Source organism: Myotis lucifugus, unplaced genomic scaffold (genome assembly GCF_000147115.1).
Source record: "Myotis lucifugus unplaced genomic scaffold, Myoluc2.0 scaffold_813, whole genome shotgun sequence".
Taxonomy (NCBI): Eukaryota; Metazoa; Chordata; class Mammalia; order Chiroptera; family Vespertilionidae; genus Myotis; species Myotis lucifugus.
The window spans coordinates 181,989-198,466 of NW_005871861.1; the positions used below are offsets into that span (position 1 = coordinate 181,989).

Below are 16,478 nucleotides of genomic sequence, written 5' to 3' on the forward strand. Positions count from 1 at the left end.
ACAAATCAACAAAGGACAAGTGCTGGATAGGATGCGGAGAAAAAGGATCCCTGGTGCACTGCTGGTAAGAATGCAGACTGGTGCAGCCACTATGGAGAACAGTATGGAGTTTCCTCAAAAAATTAAAAATGAAACTTCTATTTGACCCAGTAATCCATTTCTAGGAATGTATCCCAAGAAAACAGAAACACCAATCAGAAAGGATATATGCACCCCTATGTTCATAGCAGCACAATTTACAATAGCTAATATTTTGAAACAGCCTAAGTGCCCATCAGCAGACAAGTGTATTAGAAAACTGTGGTACATCTATACAATGGAATTTTACGCTGCTGTAAAAAAGAAGGAATTCTTATCATTTGCAACATGGATGGAACTAGAGAGCATTATGCTAAGCAAAATAAGCCAGTCAGAGAAAGACAAATATCACATGATCTCACTCATTTGTGGGATATAATGAACAACATAAACTGATAGGGGAAAAAAAGAACCAGAGATATAGAAGCATCGAACAGACTGTCCAACCTATGAGGGAAGGCAGGCGTGAGGCAGTAAGAGATCAACCAAAGGACTTATACTCACGCATATGAGTAAAACCAATGGACGCAGACAGTAGGGGGTGAGAGCTTGTGCTTGCATGAGGGGGTGGCAGGTAGAGGTCAATGGGGGGAAAAGGAGACTCATGTAATACTTTAAACAATAAAGAATTAAAAAAATGATTTAAGACATATGATATTTTTAAAATAACATCAATCAGAGAAAGAAGAAATATGTACATATCTGTATGGTTTAATGTACAAGGTCCATATTTGTAAGCCTAAAAAGATGTTATATATTTTAAATACAACTAAGGATAATTTTATTTTAAAAAAAGATTACTAATGTGTAAAAGTCAAGATGAACACAGAAATAAGAGCAACATATATATTTTCTAACTGAGACCATGGCTAATGGTTAAGGAATCAAAGAGTAAATTCAGTGGGAGCCTTCCTAGGACGTCACTTACTATATACTCAGGTTGTCCAGTGTGTTGGCATGAGGTACTCTATCAGGGAAGTGCTCTAGGAGCAATGCATGACCTTACCACACTGTGTTTAGGGACATCTGACATGGCTCTGCTGGAGAGTGTGTACTTCTCAGAGTCAGCTGTGGTTTTCCTGATTCCTTTCCACCATTTCCTGTATTGCTCCCGGACCTGCAGAGGCAAAGCATGCTCTGAGTCACCTCACTGAGTGGAGTGAGAGTGCAAAGAGTCCTGGGTGGGAGGTGGACAGTGGTACCTGCTGATTGAGGAGACAGTACACCAGGAAGATGAAGACGCCCTGCAGGCTGTTGATGATGGTGAAGAGATAGGCCATGGCGTGAGCAGCTGGACCCATCTGCAGGAGTCCCAGACACCATGTGCAGCCCAAGATGAAGAGCTGAGCTATCGCTTTAAATGTCAGCATCCTGGGTAGGAGGAGAAGAGAGGCCCATATGCACCCAGAAAAACAGAATCAATGCTGTTCTCATCTCTACCCCATGAATGCTCCTGCCTTCCCCTATGGGTGATGAGTTCTTAGACTGCATTGTGATCAGCTTTGACCTTTTCTGTGAATGATTCTCCACAATAGAAATGCTACTTGGGTCCAGGATGGCATAATGATTAAATTGAATTGTGACACTTCATAATGTAAGTTTCAAAAAAAAAATCTATAATGCTTCATGGTGATGCCTAATTTTATTCAGCCAACATTGCTGAGTCTGTACTGTGTATCAGGAAGTGCTGGGCCTGGGCATTAAAAGTAACAGAGGCAAGATTTCTATTTTCATAGATTTCACAGGATATTCCAATGACTAGTACAACTGAATTATGACATGCAAAATTTAGAAAGGATACTGGAGAGGGGTGAGAGGGAGCCTGAACCGAGAGTGGGTATGAAAGTGTAGACTGGGTTGTGGGAGGAGTTACAGATTTTTAAGGGCACACAGGTTCTTTGTACTTTTTTTGTAGGATTGCTGACAAAAGTCCAAAGAGTGTTTATCAACCAATGTCAATTCTTCCTGTTGCTGAGGGAGTTACAAGGAGATTAGAGACAGAACATTGTGGTTGGGAAGTCAGCAGCCCACCACTGAATCCAAGCTGGCTGCCATTGGAGGTCAGCTGCATCTCTTTACGCTGGGTTCCCTCAGAAGACCCTGAGAAGGGATGCCAGGGACGCTGAGGCACATGGATTTGCTCTTGGGACCACACATGTCTGCGGGGTTGTCACCCTCTTCTCCATTTTACCTTGTATTCTGGAGGGTGGACACATCACTGTTGAGCGAAGAAAGTTTGCTTTTCAAAATCCAGAGGGTCATCAGAAAGAAAGCTAGATTGACCTTCAGGAAAACACACAAGGTTTAGTGAATAAAATTTTAGTTTGTTATCTCTAGTCTAGCCCGTCCAACAAAAATTCCACATTTAAGCATTTTTCATATTTAGTAACAGTGTTAGAGCTTGTAGTTTTAGGAGTAGTCATAGAAAACCAAAGCAAACCCAGACAGCCCAGGGACATTCTTGCTCATGTCATCCTTTTGCCTCGTTCTAAGTCTAATGACCCTCAGCTGAGTGTTAAGGATGCTCTGATGTCTTCACTCACAAAGAGGATGGCGCAGACTGGTCCAAGGAAGCCCCATATAAATCCCTTTTCCGGGTGGAGCCAGCAGCTAAAAAAGAGAAAGAATTAAAAATGCATTGGTCCTTAGAAATGTAGAACAGTTATTCAAATTCATTCATTAATTCATTCATCAACAAACATTGAGTGTCTCTTCTGTGATAGGTGTTGTGGTTGGCTCTGAAGATACAGTCATGGAGAAAGTAAGTATGCTCTTCAATCCCATACATCTCACAGATAAAGAAATGGGAATTTGCTTTTACCGTGTAGGTGTTCCATAAAGGTGAGGCCTGGACACTGCAGAAATGGCCACAATCACAGCTGGGACTCCGTAGCCCACAGGGAGCATGAACTTCTTCATGAACTTGCTCACACTGGAGTAGTTGACCACCATCAGGTTGCGTGCAGTGAGGAAGAGGTGCAGGCCCTCCAGCAGCATCCAGGTGAAGGAGGCCAGGTAGAGATAGTGTAAGGCACCCGCGATGATGGCACACAGCACCTGGGGGAGAAGTGAGAGTCACCAGGTGGGATTGTCAGGGTGGAGCATGGTCCCAGGACCTCTCCTATACCTTGCCATTTGAGAGAACTCTGTTGTATATAAAGAAATTGTCAAAAGAAGGTAATATATATTTAATAAAAATATATTTAAAAGAAGAAAGAAAAGAAGAAGGTATGATTTCTAGTTGGGTCAATGTGAAATTGGATACTCACCCCTCTAACCTTCCCAAAACCCAAGGTCATTTTATTAAGGTGTCCAATGCACCATGGTCCCATATATTCCTCATTCCATAATCAGGGAATGCATCCTTTGGGACAGTGTCAGTACCTTAGGCTCAGTTCTGTCGATGGCCGTGAGGAAGAGCAGGTGGGCCAGGAAGAGGCAGAGTGAGAGCTGCAGGTGGAGTGAGGTGCTGGTGTTCTGGATGGCTTTGCACAGCAGGAAGGTGAGGGCCGCCAGGAGGAGGCACAGCAGAGAGAGGCTCAGCCCCACATAGGTGATCACAGCCAGGGCGGGATCCTCTTCCTGGGACCCAGCAAAGAGGAGAAAGCAGTCACATTCTCCTAATCTGGGTTAATGACCCTTCTACCATTTTCAGTTTTGGGCAGGGTGCAACAAAATTAGGAGTGGAGGAGCCAGGTGAATTTGTGATGTTTATGGACACTGTTAGAATCATAGGGGGTCCTGAACTGATTAATTTAGACCCTGTAAAAATTGAGGGATAAGAGAGTCCTCATTTAGGACCAAACCCTGGAAATCAAAGGGTTGATTTCCTTCATAAATAAGCTTATAGTTTATCATGTGACAGTCACAGAGGTGCACGGCTCTGTGTTGAGCACCATCCTCCATCCCTATGATGTGATACTGTGTGACAGAGTCTGTATCTGGAGACTCGATGTCCAGGGATCAACTCCTCACCTTGGACTTACTCGCCTCATCCCTGCAACACCTGTTATTTATAGATTTAAATCCTTGGTTAAAAAAGGAAAAGTACTGATGATGGTGGTAGGTTAAATTAATATTTCCTACCTATTATTTATCATTTATTTATTTATTTATTTTTAAATGTACATATATTTTATTTCAGAGAGGAAGGAAGTGAGAAATAAATAGAAACATCACTGATGAGAGAAAATCATTGATCAGCTGCCTCCGGAACACCCCCTACTGGGGATTAAGCCTGTAACCCAGGCATGTGCCTTTGACCAGAATCAAACCTGGGACCCTTTAGTACACAAGCTGATGCTCTATCCACTGAGACAAACTGGCTAGGGCTCCAGCCTATTTTTTAAAGATTAAATTTTTCCTTGTCTGATTTTTCAAATCATCTTAAATCCATAATGATAAATTTTAAAAACTAATTTTGGTGTAAGTAGGTGAGAGAAGAGAGAGAGAGAGAGGGAGAGAGAAGAAATATGAAAGTAATAAAGAATATGGAGGTTAAATGTTCAAAGTTGGTGTATCTGATAAAGAGCAATATGGTATTATTTATACTATTTTTATCATTGAAATAAATCTGAAAGATTGACATTATTTTCTAAGTAAATATTTGAAAATAAATAGTAAGCTCTCCAGGTGATTTTGACACATACTAGGTTTTGAGCATCTTTGGTATAAGGAAATAAACTAACTTCTCTACCAGATAAAGAGTTCCCATAAGAAATGTTTCAACAGGCCATTAGAGAAATGGACCAAAAGATGAACAACTTGTTTCCAGAAACAGAAATACAAATTGCATTTAAATGAAGATATTCCATCCCATTCATAATGAAAGACATACAAATTTCCTAATATAACAATATATGTTATATTGACTCTCAGATGGATAAAGATCCAAAACTTTGATAATGACCTTGTGGGAGTGTGAGGAATCATACAGCTTCAGATAATGCTAGTAGGAGTGTTCACATGTGTGACCTCTATTTGCTAAAATATGGAAATATCTACCAATATAGGTCAGGGATAAGTAAACCCAGGTAAAGGTAATATTTTATTTTATGCTTTCACCTAAACAATTTACTCTTTCTGCCTTTTTGTATATGCTTCTTTCTTTAAAACACAGTAATAAGGATGAAGAGATCCTGTTATGTAATACCCATATCTTTTTTCTTTTTCTTTCTCTTTTTCTTTTCTTAAGAGATGAACAGTGCAATTTAGAGATATATCAGCATTCCATATTTGGAATAGGGCAGTATTTTCTTTTCTTTTTTTTAAAATATATTTTATTGATTTTTTACAGAGAGGAAGAGAGAGAGAGATAGAGAGTTAGAAACATCGATGAGAGAGAAACATTGATCAGCTGCCTCCTGCACACCTCCCACTGGGGATGTGCCTGCAACCCAGGTACATGCCCATGACCGGAATCGAACCTGGGACCTTTCAGTCCGCAGGCCGACGCTCTATCCACTGAGCCAAACCGGTTTTGGCATAGGGCAGTATTTTCAATGTCATTTACTATCATAAGTGTTGAGAAAAATCGTTGGTTTCCCCATTTAAAAATACTGATGAAAATCACCTCTTTTTTCATGTAATAAAAGTCAGGTTAAAACACTTAAATATACTTTAGATCTTGTGTTTTGTAAGCATCACCTGAGAAAATACCACAACAATGGCATTGACATATTTAACAGATTTGGAGGTAAGTCTACCTGTGAATCTTGGAGCTGTGTCTCTAGGTGTCAGTGTGCATGCATGCAAGTGTGAGTCACTCTTTGCTCTGCAGAGGCCAAATAACTGAGGAGTTGCCAAGTAGTTAGCACATTCTTATTAGAGTGCTTAAGTCACCAGGGGAAATAAACTTTTCACTGTACCATTAAAAAAAATTGACATAATATGCATACTAACTAGATACTCAAACAGGAAAACAATGCAGTGTGTCTAAATAATTAAAACTTTATTTTTAGTAGGAAATGATCATGAAACAAAATTCCCACTATGAGAAGATTTGATATGTAATTTACAGAACACGCATACAATGAAATGTGATGGTAATAAAAATAATGGAATGTCTTTTTGTAGATTAGAATAGAATAATCTTTTAGAGATGATAAATAAAAACAAAATCACAGCCTTGAAAAATATCACTCTGTGAGTAAAAAAAGGGACAAAGAATAAATACAAGTGACATCAGAGTAATGGCAGCATGAGAGAGGCCATTGTCCTCTGCCTCTGAAATTTCAAGAAGTTAACCAACTATAATTTAACATACAAATCCCTGCTCAACACAGATGCATGCCTAAGAGACCCGCACTTTGAAACATCTAAAAGTGGGCAACCAGGAATAAATGGGGAGATGAGAAGAGAGGACCTGCAGATGCAGCCCCTGGCTGGCTGGGAGAGGGGAATATCTGGTGGTGGTAGGTGCTTCCTTTGGCCAGGAGGAACAGAGAGCTGCAGGGGCTTTGGGAGTCCTGGGGTGCAGCCCAGCAGTGCAAGCTGTGAGGGAGTGTCTGAGTCAGCAGATGCCTGACAGAGCACGTGGTTCTGCCATGCGGCTCCCCAGTGTCCAGCTGGTGGCGGTGTTTCACACAAAGAAACAAAACCACAGAGTCCTGCCTCTACTTGGATTTCCAAAACTCACCTCCCTTTGCCTTTGGAGTTGGGTCCAGGAGCATACTATCTGTAAACCAAGAGCTATTGCAGGAAAACCGCTGTTTCCCTCTGTGACATCCCCAGGAGATGTGCTTGGGGTGGAACCCCATAGAGGTCAGGAGTTACCATTATGGTAAGGGCAAAACAAACCCCATACCCAAGCAGCATAGCTGTACTGTCTTACAGAAGCAGCAGTGGTTCAAGACTGGGATATCACAGAGGTAAAACAATCTTGCAATTCAGCACCATCTACTGGAAAAATATTAGAAAGACCTCTTCAGAGATAAATGCATAAGCAAAGGAGGACAGCAAAAACCATGAACAAGGTAAGTAATGAGGATGACTAGAAAGAAAATGTAAAATCTCCAGAAAGCAAGCTGGAACACATGGAAATATCCTATATAATAAAAGCCCAGTGATCAAAATGGCAAAAGACCAGAATGACCAAAGACCAGAACAACTGCAGCCTGCAAACCAGCAGTCCCATGCTGTGGTCAGCCTCGCCCCCCAGCGGGGACCGCCATCCCAATTGGTGGCATGTCGGGCCTGCAAATAGCTGGTGGCCCATCACCTGGTTGGTCCCACCCCCCGCAGGGACCCCTACCCCAATCGGGGTGTAACCAGATTGCAAACTACAGGCTACCCCTTGCCCCTGTTGGCCCCATCCCCCGTGGGGACCCCCACCCTAATGAGAGGCATGGCCATCTGTGACCCCTTGCCCCAGCTGACCTCACTCCCCCCAGTGGGGACCCCCACCTTGATTGGGGGTGTAGCCAGCTTGCAAACTGCCTGGGGCATCTTGATATGGTTGGCAGGCTCTGAACCCCTGATGGTGAATGGGGAACTGGGGGTGGGTGGTGGTGGGGGGTGGCCCAGCTGCCGACAGCTGGGGAAGATGGCCCTGATCACAGGCCAGGCCTAGGGACAGTACCCATGCACGAATTTAATGCGCTGGGCCTCTACTGTGATATAAATGACAGAGATGTCAAGATTGCAGTTCTGAAAGTGCTCAATGAGATGTGAGAAAATATAGACAGGCAATCTAATGCACTCAGAAAACAAATCAATGAACAAAATGAGCACTTTACCAAACAGACTGAAAAAAAAAGATCCAATCAGAAATCCTAGAAATGAAGCATGCAATTAAGGAGAATAAGAGTGAACTACTGAGCATAGACAACAGAGCCAACCAGATGGAGGAAAGAATACATGATATTGAAGATAGGAATCTAGAAATGGTGCAGGGGGAGAAGAGAGAGACTTGAACATAAAGAAAAACAAAAGAGCTCTATGAGAACTATATTACTCCATCAGAAAAAGCAATAATAGAATTATAGGTATTCTGGAAGAGGAGGAGAGGGAGCATGAAATGGAGAATCTATTCAAACAAATAGTGGATAAGAACTTTCTAAACCTATAGAATGAACTAGATCCTTGAATCAAAAAAAGCAAACAAAATTCCTAGTTACCTCAATCCAAAGAGGCACTTGGTATTGAAGTGTCAAGAATTAATGACAAAGAAAAAATTCTCAAAGCAGCCAGTGACCTACAAAGGAAAACCCATTAGAATTTCATCTGATTTCTCAACAAAAACTCTACAAGCCAGAAGAGAGTGGAACCAAATATTCAAACATCTGAAAGAGAGAAATTACCAGCCACGAATAATATATCCAGCAAAATTATCTTTTCAATATGACAGAGAAATAAAGATGTTCCCAGACATACAGAAGATAAGGTTTGTTTTTTTTCACCAGAAAACCTCCATTGCAGGAAATACTCAAGAGAGTTATTCTACTTGAAACAAAGATCAAAAGGTCACAACTCTACAAGTAAGATCACCAAAAACTTACAGCATAAACAGGGATAATTTGTGACAACAAAACCATAAAGGGGAAGGGGAAAAGGACTGAACTAGCAAAGGAGAATGAAGATCAGATGCACTCAAAAGAAAAAAGGCTACTGTATATAAGCAAATTTATTTTTTATAAACCTAATGGTAACCACACACAAAAATCTCCAAACCAGGACACATAGCTTAAAAAAAAAGAGGAAACAGAGAGAAGAAGTATGGAATATCACCAAACAAAAACAACAGACAGAAACAGAAAGGAAAAGCACCAATGGAGGCACAGAGCCACCAGAAAATAAAAGACAAAATAGCTATAGGAAATCCTTATACATAAATAATTACCCTAAATGTAAATGGTCTGAATTCACCTATAAAGAGGCACAGAGTGGCAGAGTGGATCAAAAAACAAAAGTCAACCAAATGCTGCAAGAGACACATCTAACCTGCAAAGACAAAGGTAGATTCAAAGAAAATGAGTGGGAAATGATTCTACAAGCACAAAACATCCAAAGAAAAGCAGGTATAGCTATACTTATATCTGACAAAATAGATTTCAAAATAACAAAGATAGCAAGATACAAAGATAGCCACTTTAAAATGATAAAGGGTACACTACATCAAGAAAACATAACACTTCTTAATATATATGCAACCAATCAAGGAGCACTGAAATATATAAAACAACTAATCATGGAATTAAAGGGAGAAACAGATCAACACAATCACAGTTGGGGACTTTAATACTCCATTGACAGCTTTAGACAAATCAACCAAACACAAAATCAATAAAGAAATATCAGCCTTAAATGAAACAATAGATCAAATGGACATAGTTGCCATTTACAGAACTTTTCATCCCAAGACATCAGATTATACATTCTCTTACAGTGCACATGGAACATTCTGAAGGACAGACCATATATTGGGTCACAAAACTAGCATTAAGACATTCAAGAAGATTGAATTATACTAAGCATATTCTCCAACAATGATGCCTTAAAATTAGAAGGCAACTGCAAAGCCGGACCTGCGTGCCTCCGTGGTTGAGCATAGACCTATGAACCAGGAGGTCAGGGTTGGATTCCCAGTCAGGACACATGCCTGGGTTGCAGGCTTGATTCCCAGTGGGGGGCACATAGGAGACAGCCAATCCATGATTCTCTCTCTCTTATCATTAATGTTTCTATCTCTCTCTCCCTTTTCCTTCCTCTCTGAAATCAATAATATATATATTAGAGGCCTGTTGCAAGAAGAGATTCGTGCAATAGGCCTTCCCTTCCCTTCCCCAGTGCTGCTGGCACTGGTTTGCCTCTGGCAACTGGGACCCAGGCCTTCGCTCTGGCCGGGCTCTGGCTGGAGCCGGCACCAGAGCTGTCAGGCTTTGCTGCTCCAGCCCCGGGGTCGTCAGGCTTCGCTCCGCTGCTTGGAGCCTACATATGCAAATTAACTGCCATCTTTGATGGATTAATTTGCATACTCTCCTGATTGGCTGGTTAGTGTAGAGAAGGTATGGTCAATTTACATGTTTGTCTATTATTAGGTAAGATATATACATATATCAAAATCCACTGCACAAAAGAAGTAAAGAAACCCACAAATATGGGTTTAAACAACATAATGGAATTGAATTTGCAACCCTTCAGTGCATGGGCTGATACTCTAATGCAGGGGTTCTCAAACTTTTTAAACAGGGGGCCAGTTCACTGTCCCTCAGACTGTTGGAGGGCTGGACTACAGTTTAAAAAAAAACTATGAACAAATTCCTATGCACACTGCACATATCTTATTTTGAAGTAAAAAACAAAACGGGGACAAATACAATATTTGTATTTGCATGTGGCCCGCGGGCCGTAGTTTGAGGACCCCTGCTCTAACCACTGAGAACACTGGCCAGGGCTGGAGAATATCTCGATGTGAGGGAGCTTCTGCTGCTAGTCTCCAGGTAAGAGCATAGACACATTGTGAGAGGGCCTGAGAGAGGGCCACATAAGAAGGAATGCAGGGAGGCTCTAGTAGCTGAATGTGACCCCTGCTGCCAGCTAACAAGAGTGTAAAACCTCAGTCCTACAACCATAGGAAACTGAATTCTGCAAGCAACCAGGGAGCTCAGAGGAGGACAGAAAACCTCAGACGAGAGGCTTGTGTAAGATTCTGACTGGACAACCCAGCTACACCATGTTTATTTATTGACTCACATAAATTGCAGAATAATAAATTATGTTTTTTTAGGTGTAACATGCATGGGAACTTATTACCTAGCAATAGACATTGAACAAAGCCCCTTCTCAAGGCTCTCACCTGCACATCATAGTGGGCCATGAGGACGGCAAAGCTGCTGAGGTGGCTGCATTGGCAGGTGGTGCTGGTGTCTCTGGTGCCCACCATCCAGCAGCCTTTGGTGGACCAATGACCACACCCCTTCTGGCCAGGCTCCAAGAAGACACAGAACACCTTCTGCTTTGGCCTCGGGGTCACTGTCTGTAGGAACAGAACAAGGTGTGAGCTGGTGATTAGGTACTCAGAAATTCTGACCAAATCCTGCTTGTGATGGGCTTCCCTGGGGAGATGATGCACCCATGGGAGAGCCCCTGAACTCCAAGACTGTGTCCAGGACTCGGGCCTCTTCCACACCCACAGCCCCATTTCACCAGCACTCACATGCTTGAAGACAAAGGTGACTGGGGAGCTGAGGTTCCGAGTGTCCTTGTTGCTCACAAAGGCGGATGTGACATCTGAGAGCAGGTCGAAGGAGCCTTCCTGTTGCAGGACCTTGTGTGTCTCATGCAGACCTGACTGCTCCTCAGTTTCCAGGAACAGGGGGGCCCCAACCAGCAACTTGCCCACCCCTGGAGAGGAGACAAGGCCCACCACAGAAGAGCCTACAGGACAAGGACAAGGTTCACATCTTGGGTTGTCCCAAAGGCCCCCTTCCTTCTGGGATGCATTCTCTCCTTTGACCAACTACAGCCCATACTTCCCTTTAATACTTAATTCTCTGTTTGTCATGTCCTTTGGTGTCTTGTTCCACTTGAAGCCTCATTGACCTTCTCTCTATATCAGTCATTACCTGAGTCACCTGAGTCCTGCACCACATCCCAGTTCACCAGCATCTTTGCCTGATTATTGCTCAGGGTGACATTCTTGTCTCCTTGCTCCTTTACCTCCAGGGACAGTTCTATGAGTTGTGGGAGTTAATAAGGGAGTTAGATTAGTGACTGTGCCAGCAGTTGTTGCCATAATACCATTTTTATGTATAGACATATTTTTATATATATTATGTTACACTATATGCCAAGTGTTATCTGAAATATTGTTATAGGTATACCAAACAATGCCATATCTATATATATAAAAGTCTAATATGCAAATTGTCCCCACAGGAGTTTGACTGGGAAACTGATCGCTTACTATGATGTGTGTTGACCACCAGGGGGCAGCGCCAAATGAAGGCCCAGGCTGGCTGCCAGCAGCCAGGGGAGGGAGGCCCTGGCTGGCAGCAGGAAGGCCCCGATTGGGCCTGATCACTGGCCCCCTAGGGACCCTACCCATGCACGAATTTTGTGCACTGGGCCTCTAGTCTATATTATAACAATACACATATTTTGTATACATAATAATGATATATATATATATATATATATATCCACCAATCATCTGAATTTACAAAGGATTATAAGAGAAATTATGAGCAATTATTCAACAACAGATTATATAACCTGAATGAAATAAAAAAAATTCCTTCAAAGCTATGAACTAGAAATGTAACTGAAGAGCTAGAGTCTGAACATACCTGGCACAAGTAAGGAGATTGAATTCATAATTAAAACTTTCTAAAATTGCCTTAGGTTGTTTGGCTCAGTGGATAGAGCATTGGCCTGCGGACTAAGGGTCCTGGGTTCTATTTCAGTCAAGGGCACATGCCCAGGTTGCTAGATCCTCAGTAGAGGACATGCAGGAGGCAGCCTATCAATGATTCTCTCTTATCATTAATGTTTCTCTCCCGCTCTCCTCTCCCTTCCTGTCTGAAATAAATACAAATATATATATATTTAAAAACCAAACAACTTTGAAAAAGTGAAGACCTGCATTTGACTAATCATTTTAGAAAGAATTAACACAAATTCTTTTAAACTCCTAAAAAACAGAATGAAAAGGAACACTAAGTAATTTTATGAGGCCACAATTACTCTAAAAATAAAACCAAAGAGACATCAAAAGAAAACAAGGCCCAGTAACACAAGCCCGGCCTTCTGAACAGTAGCTTCTCGGCGCAGAGGTGTTTTTGTCCAGGGAGAGCGGTCGATCCCGAGGCCGGATCCAGCAATGGCCTTCGCAAATCTGCAGAAAGTGCTCATCGGTGACAGCCTGGACCCTTGCTGCCGGAAGATCCTGCAAGATGGAGGGCTGCAGGTGGTGGAGAAGCAGAACCTGAGCAAAGAGGAGCTGAAAGCCGAGCTGCAGGACTGCGAAGGCCTTATCGTGTGCTTGGCCACCAAGGTGACCGCGGATGTCATCAACGCAGCTGAGAAGCTCCAGGTGGTGGGCAGGGCCGGCACCGGCGTGGACAACGTGGATCTGGAGGCCGCCACGAGGAAGGGCATCCTGGTCATGAACACTCCCAATGGGAACAGTCTCAGTGCTGCGGAGCTCACCTGTGGGATGATCATGTGTCTGGCCAGGCAGATTCCCCAGGCGACGGCTTCAATGAAGGCTGGCAAATGGGACCGAAAGGAGGATCAGGAGAGAGGTGGCCGTCCGGAGGCAGTCCTTGGGGATGAAAACTGTAGGGTATGACCCCATCATCTCACCAGAGGTCTCGGCCTCCTTCGGCGTTCAGCAGCTGCCCCTGGAGGAGATCTGGCCCCTCTGTGACTTCATCATTGTGCACACCCCTCTCCTGCCCTCCACGACAGGCCTGCTGAACCACTTCACCTTCGCCCTGTGCAAGAAGGGCGTGCGCGTGGTGAACTGCGCCCGCGGAGGGATCGTGAACGAGATTGCCCTGCTCCGGGCCCTGCAGTCAGGGCAGTGCGCGAGTGCAGCGCTGGACATGTTCACTGAGGAGCCACCGCTGGACCGTGCCTTGGTGGACCATGAGAATGTCATCAGCTGCCCCCACCTGGGCGCCAGCACCAAGGAGGCCCAGAGCCGCTGCCGGAGGAGATCGCTGTCCAGTTCGTGGACATGGTGAAGGGGAGAGCCCTTGCGGGGGTTGTGAATGCCCAGGCCCTTACCATCGCCTTCTCTCAGCACACCAAACCTTGGCTCGGTCTGGCCGAAGCTCTGGGGACTCTGATGCGAGCCTGGGCAGGGTCCCCCAAAGGGACCATCCAGGTGGTAACGCAGGGCTTATCCCTGAAGAATGCTGGGAACTGCCTGAGCCCCGCAGTCATTGTCGGCCTCCTCAAAGACGCTTCCAATCATGCGGATATGAACTTGGTGAACACCAAGCTGCTGGTGAAGGAGGGCGGCCTCAGTGTAACCTTCTCCCATAACCCCGCTGTGCCAGGAGAGCAAGGACGCAGGGAAGGCCTCCTGAGCGTGGCCCTGGCAGGTGCCCCCTACGAGGCTGTGGGCTTTGTCCAGGGCACCACACCTGTGCTGCAGGCACTCAACGGAGCTGCCTCAGACCAGAAGTGCCTCTCAGCAGGGGTCTGCCCCTGCTCCTGTTCCGGGCTCAGCCCTCCAACCCTGCCTGCTGCCTACCATGATTGGGCTCCTGGCAGAGGCAGATGTGCAGCTGCTGTCCTACCAGACCTCGCTGGTGTCCGACGGGGAGACCTGGCACCTCATGGGCATCTCTTCCCTGCTGCCCAGCCTGGACACCTGGAAGCAGCATGTGACCGAGGCCTTTCAGTTCCATTTCTGACCTTGGGGCTCACCGGGACCAGCCTTGGGGGCTTTGTGATCAACATTGAGAGGTCACATTCCCGGAGCTTGACACCACTTCTGTGGTCTGACCCCTGTAATAACTACCTAATAAAACAGCCCACCCCACCCTACCCCCCCCCAAAAAAAAGAAAGAAAACAAAACTATAGATCATTAACTCTTATGAACATCGATGCAAAAATCTTCAACAAAATATCAGTAATAACTTTATCAAAGAAGGCTCATGACTTGTCCACTGAAAGCTATAAAATTGCTAAGGAAATTTAAAAACCCTGAATAAATTGAAAAGTATCCTGTGATTATGAATTGGAAGACAATATTTTAAACATGGCAATATTCTCAAAAGTGATCTACAGATTCAATGCCATACTAACAATATTCCAACAGCATTTCTTTTTTGCAAAAATGGAAAAGCTCATCCTAAAATTCATATGGTATTGCAAGAGGCCCCAATACCCAAACAATATTGAAAATGAAAAGCAAAGTTGGAGGACTCACACTTCCTGATTTCAAAACTTATACAGTAATCAGAGCAGTATGGTGCTGCCATATGAGTAGACATATAAACCAACAAAATAAAATTGTGAATCTAGAAATAAACCCATTTATTCATGTCAACTAATTTTCAGCAATCCCCTTCAATGAGGGAAAGAATTGTTTATGCACAAGCAAAAAATGGAAGATGGACCCATACCTCACAAAATACACAAAAATCAGGTAAAAAGGCATCAAAGACCTCATTTAAGAGCTAAAAATAAAACAGTTAGGCCTGGCCATGTAGCTCAGCGGTTGAACATTACCCAGGAATCAAGAAGCCGCTAGCTCAATTGCCAGTCAGGGCACATGCCCGGGTTACAGGCTCAATCCCCTGTGTGTGTGTGCAGGAAGCAGCCAATCAATGATGCTTTTTTCTCATTGATGTTTCTATCTCTCTATCCCTCTCCCTTCCTCTCTCTCTAAAAAAAAATCAATAAAAACATTAAAAATACAATAAAAATGGAACAGTTAGAAAACACAGGAATAAATCTTCATGGCCTTGGGTTTGGCAATCAATTCTTACATATGACACAAAATGTGCAAACAAGAAAAGAAAAAATATCCATTTTGAGTTTATTTTTGTGAATGGTGTAAGTTGGTGGTATAGTTTCATTTTTTTGCATGTATCTGTCCAATTTTCCCAACACCATTTATTGAAAAAACTGTCTTGACTCCATTGTATGTTCATGCCTCCTTTGTCAAATATTAATTGAGCATAGTGGTTTGGGTCGATTTCTGGGTTCTCTATTCTATTCCATTGATCTATATGTCTGTTCTTGTGCCAGTACCAGGCTGTTTTGAGAACAGTGGCTTTGTAATACAGCTTGATATCTGGTATTGAGATCCCACCTACTTTGTTCTTCATTCTCAGGATTGTTGCAGCTATTCGGGGTCTTTTTTTATTCCAGAGGAATTTTTGGAAAGTTGGTTCTAGGTCTGTGAAATATGCCATTGGTATTTTAATGGGGATTGCATTGAATCTATAGATTGCTTTGGGTAGTATGGATATTTTGATGATGTTGATTCTACCAATCCATGAACACGGTATGTTCTTCCACCTGTTTATGTCTTCCTCTATCTTTTTTATCAGGGTCCTGTAGTTTTCCGCATATAGGTCTTTTACCTCCTTAGTTAAGTTTATTCCTATGTATCTTAATTTTTTTGGTGTGATGGTAAATGGGATTGCTTTTTTAGTCTCTCTTTCTGTAAGTTCATTATTGGTGTATAGAAATGCCATGAATTTCTTGGCGTTAATTTTGTATCCTGCTACATTGCCGAATTCATTTATGAAGTCTAATAATTTTTTGATGGAGTCTTTAGGGATTTCTATGTACAGTATCATGTCATCTGTGAATAAGGACAGTTTTACTTCTTTTCCAATTTGGATGCCTTTTATTTATTCTTCTTGTCTGATTGCAATGGCTAGTACTTCCAGTACTATGTCAAACAGGAGTGGTGAAAGCGGGCATCCCTGAC

General features: G+C 43.2%; 1 protein-coding gene and 1 pseudogene across 1 annotated transcript in view; one reads left to right on the forward strand and one right to left on the reverse strand.

Moving 5' to 3' along the window:
* Window positions 1-578: 578 nt before the first annotated feature.
* LOC102429373 (adhesion G protein-coupled receptor E2-like) overlaps window positions 579-16,478 on the reverse strand; it is a 29,185-nt gene continuing 13,285 nt past the window's right edge. Inside the window, exons 9-18 of the mRNA XM_023747218.1 lie at window positions 11,643-11,750; window positions 11,234-11,454; window positions 10,874-11,053; window positions 3,463-3,660; window positions 2,900-3,135; window positions 2,622-2,688; window positions 2,270-2,361; window positions 1,281-1,449; window positions 1,085-1,195; window positions 579-632 (exon numbers count right to left, since the gene is read on the reverse strand). Of these exons, the coding sequence (XP_023602986.1) occupies window positions 579-632; window positions 1,085-1,195; window positions 1,281-1,449; window positions 2,270-2,361; window positions 2,622-2,688; window positions 2,900-3,135; window positions 3,463-3,660; window positions 10,874-11,053; window positions 11,234-11,454; window positions 11,643-11,750 (1,436 nt within the window). The remainder of the gene's footprint in view (window positions 633-1,084; window positions 1,196-1,280; window positions 1,450-2,269; window positions 2,362-2,621; window positions 2,689-2,899; window positions 3,136-3,462; window positions 3,661-10,873; window positions 11,054-11,233; window positions 11,455-11,642; window positions 11,751-16,478) is intronic.
* Window positions 12,866-14,505, forward strand: LOC102428452 (annotated as a pseudogene).